Source organism: Rhodofomes roseus (assembly GCF_022264815.1).
Source record: "Rhodofomes roseus strain CIRM-BRFM 1785 chromosome Unknown C8Q71scaffold_20, whole genome shotgun sequence".
In the NCBI taxonomy this organism is placed as follows: Eukaryota; Fungi; Basidiomycota; class Agaricomycetes; order Polyporales; family Fomitopsidaceae; genus Rhodofomes; species Rhodofomes roseus.
Genome location: NW_025952976.1, coordinates 262,767 through 282,793, shown reverse-complemented (window position 1 = coordinate 282,793; position 20,027 = coordinate 262,767). Strand labels below are relative to the sequence as shown.

The window sequence follows — 20,027 nt, the reverse complement described above, 5'->3', positions numbered from 1 at the left end:
TTCAAAAGATATTCCATAGGCCGGTGCAGGCGTATCGAACGGTCCGATTCAATCCCACATTCTCTGTCGCCCTGACATCTGCGATTCCATCAGCCTCACCGAAAGTCAATTCATTCAAGCATGCCCATTTGTATGCCACTACAGAGCCCGTGCCTTATTTCCAGCTCCCCTGAACCTTGTTCTCAATTCTATCAGGACGCACCGGCTGCGTATTCGTCATCCAGGAACGCACGGAGGCCTAACACCGTTTGTCTGTCGCGCGACCCACCGTTTACCGCTGCAGAGCTATCTGCACGAGTCCAGACTTAGGCTCACCGGGCTACCGGACCTCACCCAACAGTCTCCAAAAACCTCCGACACGCTAGGCACGCCTGCCACGTTTTCGACCAGCGGTGACGATCGCAAGTTTAAGATCTGCGCGGACCCGTAAGTTTGTTGCTGGCGCTCATTTCGCGGGACCAGCCCACGTGTGGGAAGGGCACGATGTTACGGATCGTTCGCGCACCTCCGCCAAGGTACGCTAGTTGCAGACATCAGCTCGATTTACTAAATCCACTACTATGAGGTTGCTGCTCCATAAGGTTCGCTGGGCAGTTGGGCTGCGAAGTTGAAAGCCATTCATTTAGCATCACCCGGCGGACGTCGACGGTGTACTGCTTCTCCCTGACGTTCTTCGATGCCCACATTGCGAGTGGACACCGCCGGCCTGCGCGTCCAATGGGCTCAATCCCTCGTGGTGAATTGGATCAATCGGCACCGATTTTGGTGTGTGGTCGGTGTGAAACTCACGGGGACCGAACTGGAAGATGGCATTCATGGGCATCACAGTAGGCGATATCGAAGTGAGTCCTGTTCTTATGGAGAGAGCTACTGTCCAGGCCAACGGTGCGGTACTGTGCCTGTGCGGATTTGGGCAGCGTTGTTGGTCGGCGGATGGCATAATTAACGATGGACGTTCTGCCGCCGGGAGTGCCTGGTTCCGGACGGCGAGCACAGAGAGCCTCCCGCTCTGGAGCCCAGAGACGCCACGAGGGAACAGGCACGGACGAAAGGGTGGGCGACGGGCCTGCGAGAGTTCACACCAGGTTCACGCCGAGCCGCGCGCGGTGGATGATGGGGCGCCTGGGAATTGCCATTCTGGGAACAAAGGGACATCCGGATATGGCAGGCAAGGTATTCGGACGAGGCACGCGGCGGCCAATCTGGCAACGCTGCATCTTCTTCGCTCTCTGCATTGTTCCCAAAAGAGCGAGGAGGGCAAGCATGTCTTCCGGCACAGCTCTCTGTCCCTTACCTCTACCTTCTCCGTCCGAGCTCCCTACCGCCGGGCTCGCAGGTTCGAGTGCGGCCCTAGATTTCCTCCTTATAAGGCCTGCTCTTCCGCTCGATCTCCTCACGAGCCCATTCCCCCTCCTAGACACTGCACCTTGGCACTCTATTTCTCGCTCGTCATGGTCGCCCTCCTAGCACTGGTCGCTTCTCTCCTCGCCCTGTCCTCCCAGACGGCAGCGGTGCCCGTCGACGCGTCTCGCACGAGCATCGCTGACCTCAAGTTCCCGTCTATCCCATCGGGCGCGTGGTGGTGCGAGTACTCGCCACCCTGGATCCAGGAGTTCCTCTGCTCGAGGTCTCTGTCGACGTCGTTGTCCACTTCGGTTTCAACGCCCCTCGGCACGGCGGAGGGCGCCGTTGACACGTCCGGTGTCGTCAGGTTCGCTGTCAAGTACGGCAGCGCGGACCGTTGGCAGCCATCGTCTGTAGCAACCGTTTGGGCACTCCCGTATGTCCTATTGCCTATTTTCATCTCCTCCAAACTCACGTTCAGCAAGGTCGGGTGCTTCCAACGCATCCGGGCTACCGCTCGCGTGCCCCCAGAACGACCTCGATGCGTCTGGGTACTCCGAAGACTGCTTGTCTATGATCCTCTATGTCCCGTCTTCCGTGACTCCCGCAAGTAACGCGCCTGTCCTCATGTGGTATGTGTCGCACTCTGTCGCATTTGACGGACACAATCTGATCGGCATGCCAGGATCCACGGAGGATCATTTACCTCCGGATCTGCGACAGGTGCAGGACTGGATGGTTCTGCTCTTGCGACCGCCACGGGGTCTATCGTCGCTGTCATCCAGTACCGTTTGGGGGCAGTAAGTGACATTCATGAGGTCGCAGTCGTTAGACTGACCATCTTTGCAGCTCGGCTTCATGGCCCCCAACGGACAGACGAATCTGGCGGTCAAGGATACCATCACGGCGCTCCAGTTCCTGCAAACGGTTGCGTTGAGCTTCGGCGGCGACGCGTCCAAGATTACTGTTGATGGCCAGAGCTCGGGGGCAAATATGATCAGGGCATTGCTTGCTGCGCCATCCGCGTCCAGCCTCTTCGAGTACGCCATCTTGCAATCGGACCCAATGGTGTGTATAGTTTGACACACCCCACGAATCATGAAGATATTGATCGGTCTGCAGGATTATGGCTTCCTCAACACCACTATGCAGAGCTCGCTTCAGAACTACTTCAACCAACAGCTGTCTTGCAGTGCTTCGGACACGTCGTGCTTAGACTCCCTCTCGCTCGACGATATCCTAACTGCGCAGACGTCCCTCTCGAACAACGCCTACAGCACAGTCCCTGCCGCTGGTCAATCCGAGCCGATCCGCCCCGTCCGCGACGGTGACCTGATCACCAGCCCCCTCGACCTCACCGCTCCTTTCCCGTCGCAGTCGAAGACTATCATGGTTACTAACGTCGTGGATGAGGCTATGTTTACAATCTACTCCGAGTTCCCGAGCGCCATCAGCGCCTCGTACTACGACGATGTCGTCGACGGCACGTTCGGCTCGGTCAGCGGCAGCCGCCTGCTGAGCTACTCGTCGTACGCCCCCTCGACCACGAACGCGGACGGCACGCAGGATGCGCGCCCGCAGCTGTCGCAAATGGGCACGGACCAGGTCTGGCGGTGCCCTACGTGGACGTTTGCGCGCAACTGGGCGTCGAGCGGCGGCACGGCGTACGTGGGCATGTACACCGCGGGCGCGTCGTACCCCGGAAACTCGGACGTCCCGGAGTGCACTGACTCAGGTTCTGTCTGCCACCAGGATGACATCGAGATCGTGGTATGTTCCCTCTACTTGGTTGTTTCGCTAGGACCGTCTCGTTAACGTGCGTTTACAGTTCGGCACCGCGCCTAGCCCGACCAGCGCGCAGTCCGCACTCATCACTGAAATTCAGGCCCGCTACTACCAGTTCCTCCGCACGGGCAACCCTAATTCCGGCTCGTACGCAACCTGGAGCGCGACAGACGGCCAAGCGATCAGCGCCCTTGAGCTCGGAGGCTCTGGCACCTACGCAGTCGGCGCGTGCGATCCGAGCCAGTGGGGCGACGCCGTTCCTTACGACTACCAGGTCTACGACATCTAGATCGGCCTGGTGGAACAATACTGCAAATGAACAAGACTTTCCTCCCTCATCTACAAGGTATCCTACGAACTGTCGCAGGATCATGGACCCACGCTCGCTATTGCTTTTGATGCATACCCTATGCCCTTGTGGTTAATCGGTTCTCATCTTCTCATCCTCCCGTAATAGGTGGATTATCGTCCGCTGCATCGGTATTTATTCCCCTTCGCACGCTTTTCGCATGCACATACAGCATGTTTTGGATCATTTTCTTTGGTTTGCGTGTTTTCGGTCTCGTTTCCCTTGGTCTGGCTTGGTCTGTCACCCTTGTATCCCTACGTGTGCCATTCGCACGAGCAGTCGTCACTGCCACCCCCTGTAGCATTTTACGGTCCGTCACGGTTGTTACGCGTCCACGAATTCTGTATTGCCCTTTCCTATGTTGTTGCAATGATATTGTATTGTGTTTCTACATTGCGATTCTCCGCAGTACGCAGAATAGGTGGTATGGGAGACGGTTACCTTGTTCAAAGCACACACAACGAATGTAATGCCGATAGGGCTTGACCCACCAAGGTCAGATGCAATCTGCTACGGGGATATTCAACATTCGGCTATAATCCCGAACAGTATCCAATAGCAAATGTACGAGTACAACGTCGTCAAGCAGGTTATAACTTAGGAGTAGTAGACGACAACACGCTCTCCAGTTCCGTGAATACATCGAAGTTGCGCTGAAGCACCACATCAATAGCAACCTGCACAACACGAGCCCTCAGCACGAAACACCCGGGTCCGGCGGAAATGAAGTCCACGTACCCCGTCTTTCTGAAACTTACACACACAGCGGTGAAGGCGACCCTTCGCCCCGCCCCTCGCCTCGTCCCCCTGGTAGGTGAGAACTGTCCGACCTTGTTCGTCTCGCTGCGGCAGGGCACGCGGCTGCACGACCATCTGCCCGAACACCCCCTGTGACAGGGCACGGATACGTTCCCGTTGCGCCTCCGTGTTCTTGTTCCCAGTGAGGACGTCCGCTAGCGTGGAAAGTAGGTAGACCTGCGGAGGCATGAGGACGATGTTGTTCGCGCGGGCTTCTGCGAGCGCTGTCTGAGGGTGGACGAAACGCGCGGCGATGACCTCCTGTCCGCCGTCTGGCGTCGGAAGACGTTCCTGCTTTCCTCCGGAGGTGAAGCCGCCGGCTGGTGCACCCTCGAGGAACGTCACGTAGAACTGAGTGTGGAATCGTCTGGCCAGATACATCAGCCCTGTTAGGGTACGGCTCCGCTTGGCTTACCTTGCTATGTGAGGCGGGGTGATCCACTGTGTGAACAGCCAAAGCGCAGACAGCTCTATCTCGAGACCATGCTGAGACAAGAAGTCCTTGAACAGCCGTCTCTGCGAGTGGATCTCTTCTCGTGCGTTGTCCATCTCTGCATGCGAGGGCCCACCACCAGATCCCGATACTCTGGACGCCAGCAGCAGCCCTGTTTCCTCGAACACCTCTCTGATTGCCGTCGTCCCAATCGAGTCGTCTTGCTTCTGGTCAAAGTTTCCACCTGGGAAGACCTGTTCTCACCGGCCCCTGTGTAGTTCTAGCACGGAATTCATAGACAGTGACGTACATGTGCGCCCGCAAACGACAACGACTTCGGATTACGCTGGACGAGGAGCACCTCGTTCTGAGGGTTGACAACGACCACACTTGCTGACTGTCTCGGAATAGATGGGGTCTTGGAGGCCATAGTTGCTAGCGACTTCCCCCCAAATGTCCCGCCTGGGTGTATAGAGGACTTGAATGCGCAAAGCCTGAGAGAGAATTGGCTCGACACAACAGTGTGCTGAACAACCTTCGCCGTCCGAGGGTGAAGAACAACGGCCTGCACGGATACCTGTGACCTTAGCACAGATGGGCGCATGTGTTAAGGCATGAAACAAAAGCCGACTGTTCGTGGACATCCCGAGGTGGGGTCACTTGAGCTGCTTGCTGTATGTACCCGGCCGCGGCCATCCGTGCCGCCGACGATAGCCTACTGTGTCCTCGATGGACCTGGCATTGAGAGCTATGCGACTATTTCCAAAGCTTCATGGCTCACTGCACTGGTGTTGCATTAGAACAGCTGGGTATAGACAACTTGAGACGATCGCATGAAGTGCAGTGCAAGTGCAGCCCAGAGCCCGAGCGCCCGCTCCGCAATAGTCTCCCCTAGGCAGACCTTACATAAAGAAGACCTCTTGGACGCTCCGCAAGCCATCATGATGCCGCCCCGAGCCTCAGAGGCCGCTGAGCCTACTTATGTGAGAAGCCTCGGCTTCAAGCTTCGGGCCTCTAGGAGTACGATGTGTGGTACAAGACGCTGCTTCTATGCATTGCTATCATAGTAGTACATGTGCGACCCTAATATATACAATCATCCCAATGTTTTACGTTTGCAGACCCGTACGGTGTTGTCCTACACGAACAAGCTTATGTCACTGCATCCTTCCGCAGAGCCAAACAATGTCCCAAGCGCGGGAGCACAAGTCATAGATGATTCCTTAATTCCCAAAGACTGTCCATGTCTCTAAATCAACGCGCAGGCGTCCCTGTCACGCCGGTGGAAGCCCACGCGCGACATACTGCCAGTTCTGTGTATGGATACTGTCAGAGCCTGGTGTTATCTCCCAGCACAATGAGGCTCACCTTGTGATCAACGTCCCGGAAGTCCTGGTGTACCGTAGCAATATGTATCATATACCGCGCGAGCCCGTCAAGCTCTCTATCTGCCCTGGATTGTGGGAGGCGCGCGTCTTTGAACGGCGTGATCTTCAGACCTTGACCCGGGTTCAAGGCGAAGTTTCTCCCCTGCAAAGGTCAGGATGACAGACGCACACGTGTCAAGGGGCGTACCAAGTCATCTACGTGGATCGTATTGCTTGCGTTGCTAGTCATAGTTTCAGCGATTGATGGAGGACAGCGAGACGACGGGACAGGTACGGACAACTGTGGGAAGTGGTTCCAGATGATCTGCAGGGCCTTGACGTGATGCTTATACGGCTTGCCGTCACGTCTTGAGAAAACAGAGAACATGCACTTCTTGTCAAGAACTACACCGACATCAGTTAACGTTCTCAGCGGCGTATCATGATAGCGGTTACCGAACGATATCTACGGAGAAATGAATCGATTAGGTGCTTCGTCGCACTGAGCAAGCCCCAAAAACATACCTCATAGGCACGCCCTCCGCCAATCATACCTAGTTCAGCCAACTTCGTTTCGAGCCATATCCAACTCGTCTGTGACCTGGGCAGGAAGTTCATCATTCGTTGCCCAGCGACAGCTCGATTAGTACGTACCACACGCAGATGTCATAGTGAGGATAGATTGCTTCGAGAAACTCGTGTAGCCGTGGCCTTGCACATTCATGCGGTGGCAGCGCTCCGGAGGTGAGAGGTTTCGTATCCAAGATCGCTGCAGACGTCGCGATGCCCCGTTATGTTCTCCCGTCATGGTCATCGAAGACACCAATCGCACGTACTATAATCCAGATCCAAGACCAACAATCGTTTGCCTTCTCGCAGCGGATGGATAATGTTGACTTCCAGTTTCTTTGTGCATTCCCGGATCTTCCGCTGATTTCGTTGATCGTGAATGTAGGCGCTCGCTGCCTCAGGGTTCGCAGAGAAGTCGATATCCAGATCGTTGACGACGTCAGGCAAGAACTCGAGTTCTGACAAGATCAATTGGTACACTCGAGGTCAGGATATAGGGAGAAGAATGAAGCACATACGTGAAGGATCTTTGATCTCCTGTCCCTGAGGCGTCCCAACTAGACTGAACTTCTTCCCGCTCGTAAGCTTCAGGTTGCCGCTGCGAGCGTTGGGAAGGTTCAGGGGTACTTCTGATAAACCAAGAACCGACATCGACTCACATAGTCTCCTCGTCTGGCGGCAGCTTTCCTTTCACAAGACCGAGGATCTTCTGTCGCTCTGGAGGAACATCTGTCAAGCTCTGCAACAGAGCCTTGAGGTCGTCCACCCTAGGTAGCGTTTTGAGCTCAAAAGCATAACAACAAAGGCGAAATGCGTACCTATCTGACTCCGCGATGTCCAAACCGAATGGCTTACCGGACCAGGTGAAGGATAGATGTATCCATTTCTCGGGTATCTCAGCCTCCGCGGCAGGCGGCGGTGCTGTATCCTGTTAGCATCTCTCTCAGCACCTTCCGTCTCGCATTGTTAGAGATCGTACCCACCGCTGCTGTAATTGTTGTCGCGTGCTCGGCCGTCTCGATGTTTATGGTCTCCTGGGGCTTTTGAGTGGCACTGCCAGTGGAAGCCAGAGTACCAGCAGCATTAGGCAGTGGGTTGAGTGATTGTAAGCTATCCATGATACGGAGTGACCAGAGACAGGTGGAAGTGAGGCTTATTGAGGGGTGGCCACAGAGTAGAAGGTCAACATATATATGTGCGCTTGTGGGTCCATCGGACAGTGCAACGGGCGCTTGTCGTGCAACACGGCTACGCGTCCTCACGTGAGTGTGACGGGGACGCGTCAGGCTGCAGTGTGCACCACAGTGCACCCCCGGTGACCCCGTCTTCGTCATCTGTACAAGGGATTGCTTCGCTTCGCTCCGCCTGGCCGGTATGGCTTGCTTGGAGCTTGCTCAGAGGTTGCTTGACCGAGTATGAGAAAACCGTAGGTGACGGAGGTTACGATAGTCGGTGTTTGCGCACACGTAGGGGCGACAATTTAAACAGCAGCTAAAGCAAATCATGAGGCTGACCGTGATAAAACCTATCCTTGAAAGGGAAGGTCATCAGATGAGTCAAATGTCGAACATAAAGGGAAAGGCGAAGGGAGCGGATGTGCATGTGGGAGATGGCAAACAGACGTCAACGAATTCACCGGATATGCGTATAATAGTAGTAATGACTTTTGCCAACCTGCGCACTGTGTGCTCATTGTCCATCAAACGCTGCTTGCTGAACAGTTATATTTGCTCCATATTCTCCCAAGCACCTCTAGATCTACCCCAGCATCGCATTGATATGGGCCACTAGAACGTGAACACAGCGCCGCTCTTGCGCTTTCCGAATAGGTACACAATGGCGCAGCTCATAAACAATCCAACCGAAATACCAACAGTGACCTGAAGCATCGCATAGCCGAGTGCAATACCGTGCCCCTCAGCATCGATACCACCTGCTTCGGACAGACCGGACTAATATCCACTGATCAGTTTCCCATCACGCGTCGCAAGAAACAGGATGACTCACCGGTACGAGGAACAGAACACCAGGAACCATGACCGTGAATGCCGTGCCTCCGAAGATACGGGAATAAATGTTCCCCAACATTCCAACGGCGAAGGCCCCCACGGACGCGACGATATCGGAATGGCCGAAGATGAGATGGCTGGCGACCTTGTTCGAGATGTAAGAGCAGATTGCAATTACGATCATGACCGGAAAGTCCCACGTCCAGTACGGCTGCATGTTCGCAAGGGCGAGCAGGATTGCAAACGCAGGTACGAGGATGAATTCCGTTTGCCAAGGGAACGGCTGCTGGTACCATGGGAAAGACGCTGGACGGTAGCACCCGTTGACGAGGTCGCCCAGAGTGAGTGTCGACGAGTTCGTAAACGTGAACGAACCAGTAAGTGTACGATCGTTCGGCAAGGAGCCATCCATGGCGTAGGTGCCTGTGTACGTGGTTGTGCTCGCCATCTGAGAGATGGATTGTGCCGTCTTGATATGGGAATTCGGGACGAGGAACAGGTAGAAGTCAGAACCGAATTGAAGACCGAAGCCCTATATCGGCGTTATCAGCAGGAGCTCTGTAGATCCACTTGAAGGATGCGTACCAAGAACAGGGTGCAGATGAGCGCGTAGATCATATGCATGCTGCCGGTAACAATGTTCTTGGTACCAAGCTCCAACGCACTGGACACTTCGAGGATTGTTATGCTTGACTGAGCCAATTCAAGATGAAGGACGTACAGATCAGGAAACCCGGCAGAATACCGACGATACCTGCGGAGGATATGGAAGTCCAACAGAACATTTCATCTCTGATGTTGCCCAGTGCCCGAGCGACGAAGGAGATGACGCAGGTAACTAGGATGCTGCGCAGGGTCTGTGGTCAATACCATGTCTAGCTCTCGCAAAATGAAAAGGGACCTACTTCCAAACGTTCGAATAAAACGTTCCACACTTAGTCGCCACCGTACTTTGGACGAGGAAGAGCAACAACGCGCCTCCGCCGGCGACCCACATGTCAAGGAGCGAGCCGCCAAAAGCAAGAGGGCAAATCACGATGGCCAGCAAGACAGCGAACGTTCCCTGGCAGTAGACATTGTATATGGGCTTGGCCTCCATGAGACTCCGCAGGCGGATGAGACCGGTTTTGGCGCTGATCTCGTCGTGGACGACCTGCCGGTAGGTCTGATGCACCTCGTGGAGAGCCCCGAGGGAGAGCTGGCCCCGGCGGTCAACGACGTGGCACCGACGGTTATCGGTCAGTGGGCCCGTGTGATCACCGAACTCGCAAATGATGACGGTGGGCAGGTGCACGAAGGTGCATCTGAGCCCGAGTATCTTGCACGCCGCTGCCAGCTGCCCCTCGATACGATGCGAGGGTGCCCCGAACTTGGAGAGCGCTTCTGCGAGCATTACGACGAAGTCCATGCGATTACCATGGGCTGTGAACGCAGCGTAAGTTGTGCCCAGCATGCAGATCCGTTACACTTACTATCAGGATTGAACAGGATCTTGGCCTTTCGCGCATACTTGCGACGCTCTCTATAGTCCATAAGGCGGATCCTCTCCTTCTCTTCATGGTGAATATCGAAGATATGCCGCTTGCGAATGCCCGTGAGCTCAGGGTCGTCTGGGTCTAAGAGACGTCCGTCTTCCTCATCGAGATTCGCGTATAGGGATCTCCTAGGCACGATGCGCTTCCTCGTCGAATCGTCAGAGGAGAAGCGCCTCAGCAAACCTCTGCCCGTTTGCTCAGCAGGAGGAGGCCGGAGCTTCGCATCGTCTGCGGTCAGAGGCTGGGTGGAGTACGCGGACGAAGGTGCTCGGATGTCGAACGGATGGCGGTACGAAGACATGGAGGGGAATGCCGGCGGGCCCTCGCCGTCGTCGTCCTCGTTCTCGTAGTCCCATGCACGATATTCGCGCTCACAGTGGACTGAATCGTCGGATTGCCGTGGAGAGTCATTGTCTGAATCGTCGTCGCTGCTGCAGTCCGAGTTGCGAGGAGCGTCGAGGTCGACGGGCGGCCGGCGCTCAGGCCTGCGAGGGAGCTTCGGTAGCTTGCGCCACTTGCGTTCCTCCTTCGACAGCTTCGACAAGTCATCGTCAGCCTCGACCTCGCGGTCGGGATCGTGCGCAATCTCCGGGATAGCTGGGAGGTAGAAGCCTTCGCCGTGCTGCTCGTCCCGGGCAGGGATCTCCTGTACGGACAACTCCTGGCGGAAACGCACGCGACTTCCAGTGGAGGCGCGACGACGGCGGTCGACTGATGGGGAGACAGCGTCGAGATGGGCCGATCCAGTCGAACCCAGGTCGCCCTCATTGAACCTGACGCGAGTCTGGCTCAAATCGTCTACAGCGTCGCTCATTGACGACCGGCGGCGAGGATTAGATGGGCGAGACATGCTGAAAGAATGGCCTGAGTTAAACAGAGGGAGAGGGAAGCCTGCTTCCTGTGATGAGTATGTCAGTCGAAGGTAGTACGGACCACAGGTTGAGTTCTTTGTGTATCTGTTGGGCGTAGACGTAGGATGTCAGCCAACTAGTAGGCGTAGTCGCAATCTTTTGTTTTGGCCGAGACTGCGTGATCCGTCAGTCATGATTCAGACAGCACGTTCTATCTTTGACTAGCCCCCGTCAGACCATGAGCACTGCCCTTTGTTATAGAACAAGTCATGTTTCCTTTGAGCAAGTGATATGAGTTCGAAATATCCAGGTTCGCTGGCCCTTAGTTGTTTGAAGGCAGTAGTTGACCAGCTTACTGAAGGCTGGGCAAATCACACTGCCTATAACCGGTTTGCCAGCTAAGGGCAAGATCTGAATTTGGAGTGAAGCTGTATGTAGCCCATCCGTATATGTATATAAGTCAGCGCCGGGAAACGGGTATGTAATGAAACCGGAACGTACCTTTCAACTGCGGGGATTGACAAGTGCACTCAAAGGCGCGATCACCCGCAATCAGTACTCAGTGATGAGCAACCTTACGAAACAGTCATATTCTACAAGATCCCAGCAAAGCTACTTAGAGTACAGACACAATAGGGCGGGTTGGCTGAAAGCTGCGATTGGTGATACACTTGTTGCACGACTCGGCAGAGACACGGATGGCAAATTCTCAGGCCGTGGAGATGGTATCCACAACAGCGCCGAGAGTAGACAAAGTTGAGGGATCTGAGAGTGGCAGTCAATGTGAGCACTTTTTGCAGATGGACTGGACGAAAACGACGCACCTGTAATCATGACGCGCGTGCGTGTTGCATTTCGAGGCGGCGTCAAGACTTGCTTAGCAGCATCGTATGCCCAACCATTGTTGGCGGCGACTAGAAGTATACTATTCAGAAGAAGCCATGAGTGATATCGCAACCTAACGCACCTGCAAGAATCTGATCGATGGGTAACCCAAGGTAGCGCTGTGCCAGTGGAGCGGAGATGGACGTGTACGCCTTGCCCAGCAACGCGAAGGTCTTGCTCCTGAACGCATCTACAAGAGGACTATCGGATCACTGCGCGCAACGGAAGAGAGGATGCTCACCAATGAAGGCTTTGGTCATCTCAGCTAGGACAGAGCCCAGCTTTTCGTTTGACAAACTAGGTTGGTGGCACAGGTTGAACAGTTCCTCAGCGCTGGCATAGACTGTTTCGTGCTGTCGGTTGTGCACCGCACTTAGGATACCAAACAAGGAATTCGAGACAGGAAGACGGAGGTACATGTTCGGCAACCTCGTCAGGGCATGCCGAGCAGCAGCACTATTGCCTGGATCAGGAGCTATTCGTGCCTTACATGGTGAATACTCACACGTCGTCGAGGATAAGATACGCAAGTATCAGTGGTGCTACGACATACATTCGCGTCAAGTCATTCCCCTTCGCACCCTATCTCTCTACATGAGCCTCGTCCATACGCAGTCATTGTCAGACGCACCGAAGCCTCTCCCCGCTCAGCTAGAGCAGCCAACTCGCGATACTGTTCTTGGGCAGCAAGCTCCGCAAGAGTCGGGAACAGGAGTTCGTAGGACGTTCCTTGTGGCTCTACGTCCGCTTCAGAGGCTGCCTCGGTCTGCTGCGACAATGGAGGCTGCTCGGCGGGTGGCTCCGCCGTTGTGTCCGGCGTGTCTGTCGCCATCGGGGTGGCCTGAGGAGGGATGGAGCTGCGCGCTGCATCCAGAATCTCTGCTTCAGTTGTAAGAGGGGGAGTTGGTGGGCCAGTCATATTGAGAAATGCGACGGTGAGGGATGGCGAGAAGGTCGAATACCACAGTGAGTCTGAGTGGTCGCGGTATGCGTGTATATATGGATCACGTGCACGCGCCTGCTTTATGGGCGCTACCGAGGCGCGTACGCCACTGGCGATGGCATGGCAGTAAGTACAGCACCACCGCCACCGCCAGCCGCGGCGCGCACACTGGGCCTTTCTGGCATAGCCGCCACTGCTACATCTATATAACTGTCGACTGCGTTTGCGTCTCACTCGTCCGAAGAACCATCGCGATGGACGAATTCCAGGAGGAAGAGATTGAGAGCGTACTCTACATCGGAAGAGAGGTGTCAGGTGTGTCGCATTACCGAAATTCCAGGTCTGTAGCTGATCATGGAGGACATAGTATTTAAGATCCCTCCTCTGAAGAAGAACGAGGGACACCGCGCGCAGGAGTGGGGTGATCTGGGTCAACCTCTGTGGAAGGGTAGGCTACGGATCATCGAGCGGTCAAGCGGTGTCTCCATCCAGTTCGAGGATGTTAATACCGGTGCGTGACATTGAGCTTGCTATGCGCGAGATTAGTTTACTTATACGCCTGGGTGAAACAGGGGAACGTAAGTCCATGTCGCCTTGCTATCCTAATCGTGAATGAAACATCGTGTGCAGTATTCGCGAAAGCCGACTATGATCCCGCCAAACCATGTGTGGAGGCTGTCCTCGACTCCTCCCGTTACTTCGTCGTTCGAGTGGAGGACAACGGTCGCCGGGCGTACATCGGCATGGGTTTCCTCGAACGCACAGATAGCTTCGACTTCAGTGAGTGCTTTCAAGCACATGCTCTCGATATCCCTGTGCTCATTGTGCCCTCTAGATGTCACTCTACAAGACTACACAAAGTAAGCCTCCGATCAGCGATCGACATTCAACCTGACACCCATCTCATCATTTCTCTACGATTCCTAGGAGATGGCGCGCTCGCATGAACCCACCAGATCCCGCCGCCGAGACGTCAGCAGCTCCAGCAGGCCCCAAGAAGGACTACTCGCTGAAGGAGGGTCAGACCTTCTCGATCGCAATACCAGGGCGCGCAAAGAACACCACCACTGCCACCACCGCCTCGAATTTGCTCGGGGGCAGCACGTCAGCCTCCTCGTCTGGTGGTGGGTTTGGCGTGCCTCTGCTACCACCACCTCCCAGTGCGCCCCGGAGATGACAAGACGTCGACCGGTATGGGTGTTGGATGGATCCTCCTGATTTCGAAATGTATCATAGTGCAACCTTGTGGAATGATAATTCCCAAGTACTGCAACTCCGACTCGGTCTCGACAGTCCCATTTTCCATGCGCGTCCCCTTATGTGCGAAAGGGATGTCGGTCATGAGAGCGATGCGATGTTGAGTACTATACAATGACGGTACATGGCCTCCGTCGTACATAAGTACTACTTAGTAGATGCCCGACAAGATCAAATTCTCGTCGATCACAGTTAGGCTTTAGTGCAACGTTAACGCGTTCTGATACACTGTTAGGGGGCGCCACAGTACATGTCACACCAGTGTTACTCTGCCAGTGCCGTGATGATCTGCTCCAGCTACTTCCTCAATGCGGCCTCACAAGGCGTTGATGCGGCAATGCGAAGAAGGCTGATGGCAGTGCACGGAACGCTGTATACATAAGTATGGGGCTCAGACGACCATGATGCCACGGCATTGAGGGAATCGCCGGTCTTCAGAGCTTCAGACCGCACTGCAGTGTGCACGCAAACGCTGTACTACAGCCAAAAGGTACGTACTTGCACCTTGTTTAGATCCCTAACTACGACCAACGTGCTCAATATCTATGCGCACCCAGATGTCTACCAGTACTACTACCCAGGCCCAAGGGCCGATCCCTGTAGACCAAGAAACGCTTCCCTGGCCATTCGACATCGCGCGCTCAACAGGGACGACCTACAGGCCTCTTCTCGCTGCCATCCTCGCCACGGACACCCTGCCCACCGTCCCCGTTGCGCCCGACGGGGGGTTCCAAGCCATCGGGGAATACCTCCGCAGCGGCGAGTATTTGATGGACGCGGAGGACCGCTCGCTCGAGCGGATCACGTTCTGGGTGTGCCCTGCTGGCACGGCGGGGCTGTTCCACGAGGCGGAGGGCGGCGAGGTGAAGGAGCATGGGCTGCTGGTCACAGTTGAGCGAGGGGCGAAGGTGGACGATGTGGTAGAGGCGGTGAAGGGTGCGTTCGTGGAGGAGGGCACGGCGCATGTACACGTCCCTGCTGTTTGACATGCCCCAAAGAGCCTGAACGACAGGTACGATGTATGTGGCATATCCTTGAGCAGAAACACGTTCACGCCCGCCGTTGTGTGTCAGCGCGACTTCGGCGCCACGATAGGATCCAGCAGGGCAGCGACCTGCTCATACACAGTGAACAAGATCCCACCGCTGAATATCGTCCTCCCCAGCCTCATCGCCGTCCCGCGCCAAAAGCCCTTCACGCCGTCGTCCGCCAGTATGCTCCTGAACGCCTCCATCGTCGTCGCGCCGCGCGCGCTCTGCGAGCGCGTCTTGATCGTGTCGAACGGCTGCGTCGCGTACGTCGTCACGATACCCGCAATGGAGCCGTTCGCGAAGTTCGTGGCGACGCTCTGCTCGACGTACCGCGTGTTCTCGAAGTCCTTGAGGATGTTGTAGGTCCCCATGCGGAAGGCCGTCGCGCCTGCCTGCTTGAGCGTCGTGCCTGCGAAGCCGCGGTAGAGCGCGAAAAAGCCGTGCTCTTGGTAGAGGACCCGGACTGCGTGCAAGCCTGACCGGAACCTCTTCTCTCCTCTGGCGTCGTCGATGAGAGCAGTCTTGATGCGCTCGGTAGGTGTGACGGCGAAGATGCTCGCAACCACTCCAGCGGTCATACCCGCAAGCATGTTGCGCATGGGTGTAAGTGCGCCTGTCTCCGTATCCTTGTATGCATTCTTGATCGCGTCGAAGGAGAGGAAGCGTATGGCATCCTTGCCCATGGAGCCGATGATGAGACTCGAACATCCCTTGTACAGCGCACGCGTGCCTTCCTTCCGGAAGACTTCGCTAACCACAAGAAAGGGATTGCGAGGTCGTGGGTGTGCGGGGTCGCTATGCAGCTGGACTCGCGTCTTGGCGAACTCGAATGGGTATGTTGCTGCGGCCTCGACCCCGCCAGCCACAGCTCCCGCGACGAGCGACACTGTTGGCGGTACCTGCTTTGACTCGTTCGCAGACATAGTATGACCTAGTTGACGCGCAGGATAGAATCGTCGTGGTATGGGATCTGCCAGTGCGAGCCAGCCCGATCAGGAATTAACTGGCCCATGATCGACTGGCTACTATAAAGCTTACCTCCTAGTGCTCGATTTCTACTTAGCTGTCCAATTGATTTGCGGTCAAGTCGTGACGGAAATGGGAAGTCGTGTGACGGGGTATACTGGTTAGCGGGTTGTGGCAGCGCTGCGAGCACCAAAATCACCACTGTGGCTCGAGCTTGGACTTGTCCGTACCCCGGTGACGTCATTGGCGTATGTACTGATTTCGTTCCAAACATAGTAAGCATCGTCGAGGGACTCAGCCACCCTCAGGCAGGCTACGGGTCATTAATGTGGTGCTACTGACTGCGATGTTCTCAGCATCTCGGTTCATGCGACTCCTATACCGGTCAACTAGTGCTCTATCAGTTAGGTGAGGAACCAGTCATTGAACAGTACCGTGATTGAGGCTGACAATTATAGTTGCAGACAATTTAGGCGCAGGCAGATAGACGTAGTGACGGCTCTGTCAATACCTCACCCCTTCAGCCTCGTGGCATTGTCGCGAAATGAATAGAGAGGGTACAAGCAAAATCATACTACCTTCTGTGTCGCTCGCCGCAGGAGGCATTGGCGGCGCGGTCGAGGCAGCCGTCACGTACCCGCTCGAGTTCGCCAAGACGCGAATGCAGCTAGGCACTGTGAAGACCCGCAACCCCTTCGTCGTCATCAATCATGTCGTCCGCACCGAAGGGCTGCCCGCCCTCTACAAGGGCTTCCCTAACGTCATCCTCGGCTCCATGGGAAAGAACGCGATCCGCTTCGTCTCCTTCGACGCCATCAAGAACGTATGGAAGGACGCCGAGACCGGCGAGCTCACGCCCACGCGGAGCCTGCTCGCAGGCATGACTGCTGGGGTCGTCACCAGCATCTTCGCGGTGACGCCGACGCAACGAATCAAGACCGCACTCATTGACGATGGCGGGGGCGAGCGAAGATTCCGCTCCGGCTTGCACGCCGCAAGGGTTATGTACCAGGAGCGCGGGCTCGCCGCGCTCTACTACGGGTTCAGCGGCACAACGTTGAAAGCGATATCCGCGACAGGGGTCCGGATGGGCACGTACAACATCCTCAAGGACTACGAGCATTCGAGGAACATCCAGCCGAAGATGTCCACGAGCTTCATGAATGGAGCTGTGGCGGGATTTGTGACGACGTATGCCACGCAGCCATTCGATACCCTTAAGACGCGCTGTCAGACGTCAAATGGCGCGTCGACGGTGGAGGCGTTCAGGAATATCATGGCGGACGGCGGGATCAGGGTGTTCTGGAGTGGAAGCATAGTCAGGCTGGGCCGGACGATCCTCAGTGGTGGAATCTTGTTCACTGTCTACGAGAAAATCGCGGCTGCTATGCCCCCACTTTTAGGTGCCAAATGACATTCGTTCCGAATCGTCATATGTAACTTGTAGCCGCGCGACGCTGTAGTGGCGAACTAATGTGACAAACGTCTGTGATTCAGGAACGACAATGGTGCAACTACATAATTGAAGGATCACCTAACATATTGCACATCACCGTCTATAGAAGTGGTCTTGCCATGACTTTCGGCACTGGCATTGTCCATGCTGGTGATTGTGCTTTGCAACGCATCCCATGTTTTTGTTTTCCAGACAGTCCAGCGCGGGCACCTGGTGTACCAGTGTGACGAATGATCAACAGAACGGAACGGCACGGCACTAGACGATAGCCACATCAAACTGGCAGCCGCGACGCCATGGCACGAGCATGTGGGCGGCAACAGATCGCGGCGGTCCTGAACTTGCTTTGAGTTGTTGAAAAACATTTGGGTCGTCTTAGCATCATGACTGTGTCACTAAACGGAGTGATATGATACCTTAGTGTAGGTTACATTCGCGCTGAAGCCGTGCTATGTATCAAGCCAGAATGACGGAGACGCAATGAGATCGCCACACTATGCATGCTCAGTCAAATGTTCCATCTGCCTGCCATGAGAATCCTATATTGCCCATGAAGGATCGTACAGAGGTGGTTGTGTCGCAGGCCCTGCGTCCCGCTCGTGTATCTGCGACCCGATCGTCTCATACAGATTGGAGTCCCTCGGTCTCAACACCAGAGTAGTTGTTTGTGTTTCGCCCATGCGTGATGTGTTGCTTACGGGGACAGTTGTACTTGGTCCCCATGCCCGTGGACCGTCCGATGCAAACTTCCTCGGTCCCCGAGCAGCGGTAGTAAGCGCTGGAATTGTGGATGACGCCGGAGCACTCTGGACAATGCCGTCACCGACTATCGTATTTGAGTAAGTCTATGTCTGCATCGAGGAAAATCATAGGAGTGCTCACATGGATTTGGAGTCGTGAGCACCTCCTCCTTTCGCTGGTGGCGGCGACGGAGAACTCTCCTGAACCAAATAACGATAGCCAAAATAAGCAAAGCTGCAACAACACATCCGAGCTGTGGAACGGAGGGAATCAGGTGTGATTCATACAGAAAGAAGAATCTTGACGCACCACGGCTCCCGTAATGATAGCCCAGGTTGGGGATTTGGTATGTGAGATACTTGCAATAGCTTGAGCGGAGGACGACGGCGTCGCAGATGTATTGGTTGTTCCCGCCCCAAACGTCTGTGAAGGCAATGACCCGCTTCCGCCGACAGCAGAGGGACTAGCAGACGCGCTTCAGAGCGGAGCATTTCATTTAATAACCTGGGATTACATGACACAGTCGACATGCTCACCTAGGCACGGCATCGTATGCGACCACAGACGCAAAGTGGAACTGTGCCCCAAGATTTGTGATCTCCACTTGGTACGTAGCTGACCGGTTCAGACCCGTCGCCATATACTTCGGAAGATCGAGCTGCGTCCACAACGCCCTCGGGCTGTACTGGATCGTATTGTCTGTCACGGAATTGGTCGCCCCCTCATCGTCGCTGGTGACGGCCACCGTGAACAGGCCTTGCACCCAGTCGTCGCTCCCATAGATGAAGAAGCCTACGGCTTCGCTGAGCGTGAATGAGAGCGTCGAACTGAAAGTGCTCGTGACCAAGGACGGGTAGCCAGAGGTCTGATTGGTGTAAAGGTCCATTACTGACCAGCTCTGGTCGCCGACAAAAAATGGATTCTCGGTCATGGCGGGCGTGCTGTTCTCTGTGGCAGATATGTTTCGAGGCTGAAGGACGGTCCTGGGAGACGATGTTCAATACAACAAGAGTACTATGACAAATGTGTGCGTACCCTGATTCTCCCATGCCAACTGTAATGGTTGCCCCTATGATCGACACTTCTCCTGCGGTGACAGTGAGGTTGACGGTGTGCAAGCCATATGCCAGACCAGTCTCGCTGAACAGCAGTCCATCGATATCGGCCCCTCCGCCTTGTACGACGGAGCTTTGGTCTATTCGCACATTATACGAATCCGCCGCCGCCGTTCCATACAGCCATACAGCTGTGCCAGCCCAATCGATAACGACATATGCACCCGCTAATGTCGTTCTATGGGAACTTGTCTGACGACGCGTGTGAGTGAGTCAGCGTTTCTACGATATGTACAGCGTTATACTCACCCCAGCTCCCAACGTGTGATCGTAGGACCAGTCGGCGAAGGAGCTCCCAGAGTACGTTACATTCCAGCTGCCGTCGATGGTCCCGTCTCTGTGAGGAAAGAAGCGGACAATGGCAGACTGGTCTGTGAGCGAGATGTTGTATGGGACAGGATCAAGATCAAGAGTGGTCATCTTTCCACGTCGCGAACAATTAGGCTATGCTGGTCTGAGAGGAAGAGGCGTCGGGAAGGACAGTGTAATGGACCAGGGAGAATGAGAGGGGCGTAACCGAGTTAGGTTCAGACGGGGGCCTACTAACCTGTGGCAGTGGTGACTAGATATGGAGCAGCAGCTCCTTAGTGAT

The 20,027-nt window shown here is 55.4% G+C and overlaps 11 protein-coding genes across 11 annotated transcripts; 5 read left to right on the top strand and 6 right to left on the bottom strand.

Annotated features, from left to right (window-relative positions):
* Window positions 1-1,451: 1,451 nt before the first annotated feature.
* C8Q71DRAFT_860711 (alpha/beta-hydrolase) lies at window positions 1,452-3,418 on the top strand (the record flags this gene model as incomplete). Its single annotated transcript, XM_047927818.1, has 6 exons — window positions 1,452-1,780; window positions 1,830-1,976; window positions 2,030-2,144; window positions 2,194-2,412; window positions 2,467-3,114; window positions 3,173-3,418. 6 exons carry the CDS (start codon window positions 1,452-1,454, stop codon window positions 3,416-3,418), a joined length of 1,704 nt encoding a protein of 567 aa, XP_047775705.1.
* A 117-nt stretch (window positions 3,419-3,535) lies between these two features.
* C8Q71DRAFT_244942 (uncharacterized protein) lies at window positions 3,536-4,046 on the top strand. The gene has a single exon (XM_047917263.1). It carries the CDS (start codon window positions 3,652-3,654, stop codon window positions 3,946-3,948), a length of 297 nt encoding a protein of 98 aa, XP_047775704.1. The 5' UTR covers window positions 3,536-3,651; the 3' UTR covers window positions 3,949-4,046.
* On the bottom strand, window positions 3,957-5,578 carry C8Q71DRAFT_775663 (uncharacterized protein). Its single transcript, XM_047924619.1, has 5 exons — window positions 5,491-5,578; window positions 5,020-5,427; window positions 4,692-4,963; window positions 4,217-4,643; window positions 3,957-4,155 (listed from the first exon to the last, which is right to left on the bottom strand). Exons 2-5 carry the CDS (start codon window positions 5,311-5,313, stop codon window positions 4,069-4,071), a joined length of 1,080 nt encoding a protein of 359 aa, XP_047775703.1. The 5' UTR covers window positions 5,314-5,427; window positions 5,491-5,578; the 3' UTR covers window positions 3,957-4,068.
* Window positions 5,579-5,737: 159 nt separating this feature from the next.
* On the bottom strand, window positions 5,738-7,864 carry C8Q71DRAFT_775661 (HAD subfamily IIID h). Its single transcript, XM_047924618.1, has 12 exons — window positions 7,630-7,864; window positions 7,465-7,574; window positions 7,306-7,413; window positions 7,165-7,244; window positions 6,913-7,104; window positions 6,731-6,845; window positions 6,602-6,677; window positions 6,533-6,542; window positions 6,376-6,481; window positions 6,285-6,318; window positions 6,078-6,239; window positions 5,738-6,022 (listed from the first exon to the last, which is right to left on the bottom strand). The coding sequence occupies exons 1-12, from the start codon at window positions 7,762-7,764 to the stop codon at window positions 5,984-5,986; spliced, it is 1,167 nt and encodes a 388-aa protein (XP_047775702.1). The 5' UTR covers window positions 7,765-7,864; the 3' UTR covers window positions 5,738-5,983.
* Window positions 7,865-8,433: 569 nt separating this feature from the next.
* On the bottom strand, window positions 8,434-10,491 carry C8Q71DRAFT_713723 (DUF1212-domain-containing protein; the record flags this gene model as incomplete). The annotated part of the gene is made up of 6 exons (XM_047920934.1): window positions 8,434-8,598; window positions 8,654-9,187; window positions 9,241-9,326; window positions 9,377-9,501; window positions 9,561-10,077; window positions 10,128-10,491. 6 exons carry the CDS (start codon window positions 10,489-10,491, stop codon window positions 8,434-8,436), a joined length of 1,791 nt encoding a protein of 596 aa, XP_047775701.1.
* Window positions 10,492-11,358: 867 nt separating this feature from the next.
* C8Q71DRAFT_244875 (uncharacterized protein) lies at window positions 11,359-12,910 on the bottom strand. The gene is made up of 7 exons (XM_047917262.1): window positions 12,558-12,910; window positions 12,432-12,508; window positions 12,168-12,382; window positions 12,009-12,116; window positions 11,866-11,955; window positions 11,543-11,806; window positions 11,359-11,469 (listed from the first exon to the last, which is right to left on the bottom strand). The coding sequence occupies exons 1-6, from the start codon at window positions 12,843-12,845 to the stop codon at window positions 11,751-11,753; spliced, it is 834 nt and encodes a 277-aa protein (XP_047775700.1). The 5' UTR covers window positions 12,846-12,910; the 3' UTR covers window positions 11,359-11,469; window positions 11,543-11,750.
* Window positions 12,911-12,988: 78 nt separating this feature from the next.
* C8Q71DRAFT_775651 (adaptin ear-binding coat-associated protein 1) lies at window positions 12,989-14,378 on the top strand. Its single transcript, XM_047924617.1, has 6 exons — window positions 12,989-13,184; window positions 13,237-13,380; window positions 13,442-13,447; window positions 13,500-13,649; window positions 13,705-13,729; window positions 13,797-14,378. The coding sequence occupies exons 1-6, from the start codon at window positions 13,124-13,126 to the stop codon at window positions 14,044-14,046; spliced, it is 636 nt and encodes a 211-aa protein (XP_047775699.1). The 5' UTR covers window positions 12,989-13,123; the 3' UTR covers window positions 14,047-14,378.
* C8Q71DRAFT_244822 (uncharacterized protein) lies at window positions 14,379-15,128 on the top strand. Its single transcript, XM_047917260.1, has 2 exons — window positions 14,379-14,616; window positions 14,684-15,128. Exon 2 carries the CDS (start codon window positions 14,684-14,686, stop codon window positions 15,110-15,112), a length of 429 nt encoding a protein of 142 aa, XP_047775698.1. The 5' UTR covers window positions 14,379-14,616; the 3' UTR covers window positions 15,113-15,128.
* Window positions 15,129-15,153: 25 nt separating this feature from the next.
* C8Q71DRAFT_244828 (mitochondrial carrier domain-containing protein) lies at window positions 15,154-16,299 on the bottom strand. Its single transcript, XM_047917261.1, has 2 exons — window positions 16,196-16,299; window positions 15,154-16,127 (listed from the first exon to the last, which is right to left on the bottom strand). The coding sequence occupies exon 2, from the start codon at window positions 16,078-16,080 to the stop codon at window positions 15,196-15,198; it is 885 nt and encodes a 294-aa protein (XP_047775697.1). The 5' UTR covers window positions 16,081-16,127; window positions 16,196-16,299; the 3' UTR covers window positions 15,154-15,195.
* A 130-nt stretch (window positions 16,300-16,429) lies between these two features.
* C8Q71DRAFT_839868 (mitochondrial carrier domain-containing protein) lies at window positions 16,430-17,603 on the top strand. Its single transcript, XM_047926508.1, has 2 exons — window positions 16,430-16,531; window positions 16,588-17,603. The coding sequence occupies exon 2, from the start codon at window positions 16,668-16,670 to the stop codon at window positions 17,535-17,537; it is 870 nt and encodes a 289-aa protein (XP_047775696.1). The 5' UTR covers window positions 16,430-16,531; window positions 16,588-16,667; the 3' UTR covers window positions 17,538-17,603.
* Window positions 17,604-18,001: 398 nt separating this feature from the next.
* On the bottom strand, window positions 18,002-19,971 carry C8Q71DRAFT_775646 (uncharacterized protein). Its single transcript, XM_047924616.1, has 6 exons — window positions 19,685-19,971; window positions 19,356-19,627; window positions 18,857-19,303; window positions 18,630-18,795; window positions 18,462-18,573; window positions 18,002-18,405 (listed from the first exon to the last, which is right to left on the bottom strand). The coding sequence occupies exons 1-6, from the start codon at window positions 19,853-19,855 to the stop codon at window positions 18,119-18,121; spliced, it is 1,455 nt and encodes a 484-aa protein (XP_047775695.1). The 5' UTR covers window positions 19,856-19,971; the 3' UTR covers window positions 18,002-18,118.
* Window positions 19,972-20,027: the final 56 nt, after the last annotated feature.

Bases quoted from the DNA above. Each gene is read 5' to 3' on its own strand.
- C8Q71DRAFT_775663 (XM_047924619.1), bottom strand. From the start codon at position 5,313: ATGCGCCCATCTGTGCTAAGGTCACAGGTATCCGTGCAGGCCGTTGTT. The intron at 4,644-4,691 runs GTAAGCCAAGCG...GTATCTGGCCAG, and splicing joins ACCCCGCCTCACATAGCAAG to ACGATTCCACACTCAGTTCT. The intron at 4,156-4,216 runs GTACGTGGACTT...CGTGTTGTGCAG, and splicing joins GTAAGTTTCAGAAAGACGGG to GTTGCTATTGATGTGGTGCT.
- C8Q71DRAFT_775651 (XM_047924617.1), top strand. From the start codon at position 13,124: ATGGACGAATTCCAGGAGGAAGAGATTGAGAGCGTACTCTACATCGGA. The intron at 13,650-13,704 runs GTGAGTGCTTTC...TGTGCCCTCTAG, and splicing joins CACAGATAGCTTCGACTTCA to ATGTCACTCTACAAGACTAC. The intron at 13,730-13,796 runs GTAAGCCTCCGA...TACGATTCCTAG, and splicing joins ACTCTACAAGACTACACAAA to GAGATGGCGCGCTCGCATGA.
- C8Q71DRAFT_775661 (XM_047924618.1), bottom strand. From the start codon at position 7,764: ATGGATAGCTTACAATCACTCAACCCACTGCCTAATGCTGCTGGTACT. The intron at 6,846-6,912 runs GTACGTGCGATT...CGACGTCTGCAG, and splicing joins GGTCTTGGATCTGGATTATA to CGATCTTGGATACGAAACCT. The intron at 6,678-6,730 runs GTACGTACTAAT...CTTCCTGCCCAG, and splicing joins CACTATGACATCTGCGTGTG to GTCACAGACGAGTTGGATAT.
- C8Q71DRAFT_244828 (XM_047917261.1), bottom strand. From the start codon at position 16,080: ATGTCTGCGAACGAGTCAAAGCAGGTACCGCCAACAGTGTCGCTCGTC.
- C8Q71DRAFT_244942 (XM_047917263.1), top strand. From the start codon at position 3,652: ATGTTTTGGATCATTTTCTTTGGTTTGCGTGTTTTCGGTCTCGTTTCC.
- C8Q71DRAFT_244822 (XM_047917260.1), top strand. From the start codon at position 14,684: ATGTCTACCAGTACTACTACCCAGGCCCAAGGGCCGATCCCTGTAGAC.
- C8Q71DRAFT_839868 (XM_047926508.1), top strand. From the start codon at position 16,668: ATGAATAGAGAGGGTACAAGCAAAATCATACTACCTTCTGTGTCGCTC.
- C8Q71DRAFT_775646 (XM_047924616.1), bottom strand. From the start codon at position 19,855: ATGACCACTCTTGATCTTGATCCTGTCCCATACAACATCTCGCTCACA. The intron at 18,796-18,856 runs GTGAGCATGTCG...TCCGCTCTGAAG, and splicing joins GCATACGATGCCGTGCCTAG to CGCGTCTGCTAGTCCCTCTG. The intron at 18,406-18,461 runs GTGAGCACTCCT...CAAATACGATAG, and splicing joins GCTCACGACTCCAAATCCAT to TCGGTGACGGCATTGTCCAG.
- C8Q71DRAFT_244875 (XM_047917262.1), bottom strand. From the start codon at position 12,845: ATGACTGGCCCACCAACTCCCCCTCTTACAACTGAAGCAGAGATTCTG. The intron at 12,383-12,431 runs GTGAGTATTCAC...TCCAGGCAATAG, and splicing joins TATCTTATCCTCGACGACGT to TGCTGCTGCTCGGCATGCCC. The intron at 11,956-12,008 runs GTGCGTTAGGTT...GTATACTTCTAG, and splicing joins CATCGATCAGATTCTTGCAG to TCGCCGCCAACAATGGTTGG.